Source organism: Sphaeroforma arctica (assembly GCF_001186125.1).
Source record: "Sphaeroforma arctica JP610 unplaced genomic scaffold supercont1.165, whole genome shotgun sequence".
NCBI lineage: Eukaryota > Ichthyosporea > Ichthyophonida > Sphaeroforma > Sphaeroforma arctica.
The window spans coordinates 117,447-119,315 of record NW_014040393.1 but is presented as its reverse complement, the minus strand read 5'-3'; the positions used below and the strand labels follow the sequence as shown (position 1 = coordinate 119,315).

General features: G+C 43.3%; 1 protein-coding gene across 3 annotated transcripts in view; it reads left to right on the top strand.

The window, feature by feature from the left end:
* Window positions 1–1,869, top strand: part of SARC_03298 (hypothetical protein) — a 9,084-nt gene that overhangs the window by 2,829 nt on the left and 4,386 nt on the right. For all 3 annotated transcript variants that reach the window (XM_014302920.1, XM_014302921.1, XM_014302922.1), the window contains 2 exons: window positions 56–233; window positions 1,598–1,733. In XM_014302920.1, coding sequence (XP_014158395.1) covers window positions 56–233; window positions 1,598–1,733 — 314 coding nt within the window. The remainder of the gene's footprint in view (window positions 1–55; window positions 234–1,597; window positions 1,734–1,869) is intronic.

Below are 1,869 nucleotides of genomic sequence, written 5' to 3'. Positions count from 1 at the left end.
CGGAGCTTTGTATTCAATTTTCCTGTTTGCTCTCGTATTTGCTGATTCTATGCAGCGGAAAGAGTCAGTTACTGATGGAAGCGATCTGCGAGTTTATCATGCCCAAGCAGTATAAGGAAGTCAAGATAGACGGCAAAATGGGTGGGGTGGTGCTGTTTGACGTAGATGGAAGGTTCTCTATTGCCCGACAAGTGCATATATTGGAGATCAAGATCAGACAAAGGTTACATGGAGTATGTAGGTGATATTATTATGATAATGGTGTACAGTCAAAGATTGGCTGTGTGTATTATATAATGCTGTAATTGACTGATTGTGTCGAGGGTGGTGTTGTATATATGAATGATAGATTCCCTAATGTCTGATCAGAGTTTGTATGGAGTACATATGTGGTAAGGCTCACGTTTCGCTATAGAATGTTAGTGAGCGGGGAGTATGCATAATATTTTGCTGTATTGGAAGAAAGATACGGGAGGTGGTCCTGAATAAATGTTAAATGTTCTTTTTGGTTTGACAAGCGCACGAGTTCATATCGAGATAGAGGCTATATGGTGTATGTATGTAGTGCTTTCATAACTCTGGTGAAGGAGTCTTAGTATGCGGGTGTGTTTTGTAACTTGCTATAGGTACCGTTGTTTGTGGATTGATTGAAACGAATCTTCGCTTTCTCTATGTATATAATAGCAAGTGCAGGCCATGATGCATAAAATAGCAAGTGCGGTCCATGGCTGAGTAGAACACAAAACACCTTTTTCTAATGCGTGTTGGTCGTGTTAGCTGATGCATATGCTGTGGCTATGGCGTTCCCATCCACGGACAAGCGCATATGCTGGAGGCCATAGACTGCATGGTTATGCGCGACTGAGTGCTCAGTTACACGGTTTAACGTATATTCGGGTGTAGAAAATTTCATGGTACGTTCAATGCAATACAGATTGTTGTTGTTTGTTGAGAATATGCGCATTGGTACCGTTTGATGTAGATGGGAGAATTCTTCTCTCGATCTGTGTGAGTGCTTCTAATAATATCAGCCGTTGCATATAAAAGATATGCATGCACAACCAGTGTATGGGCTCGAAGTATGCGTTGGGTCGTACTTTTGTTTCGTGTAATCAGGTGGTCAAGTAGCTTCCAATGTGTCTTCAACTGTATCAGTTGCCCAAGTGCTATGCTTGGGAGAGGCTGTATGCAACCTCATGAAAGAATAGAATACAAGTGACCTGAGACGATAGATACATCGAGACGTACCACAGGCTGCAGCTCACAGAGCTTTCGCCCTGTACAATTGAATCCGGCATATATAGTGGACCCTGCAAGCAGGAATAAAACACACGGTATAAAATGGACCTTGTTAGCATGTCTGTATTCTGAACGGGTTCTTTTTGTATCAACACTTCACCGTCACCGACGATATTCACAGGGACTTCGTCAAAACTGTCTTTGCCCCGGACGGTTGTACGTACAATGGTGCAAGCACACTATCTATATAATGGCCCTTGTAAGTTTTCTTCCCTTACATGACGGTACACCGACACACACATGATGAACCTTGTACGTATGTATACTATACACTCAGGCTTGTTCTTTTGCATGACAGCATATACCCATTACCGACCACGATTGCGAGGCGCTGATCCGTGAGTGCCTGGGGCGGTTGTATGTGACTACCTGCATGACCAACGCTGTCGCACTGGCCAGTGTCAAAGACGCCTTTAAAACCATCCCCACCTATTGTAAGCTACTGCACCTATTCAAAATCGATAGATCATTTAGAGATCGTCGGTTGTGCTTGTTCATCTGCATACATACATCAGAACAGCTTTGGCAGAGTCTGCCGTTCTACCACTGCGAGCAGATTGCGATATATAT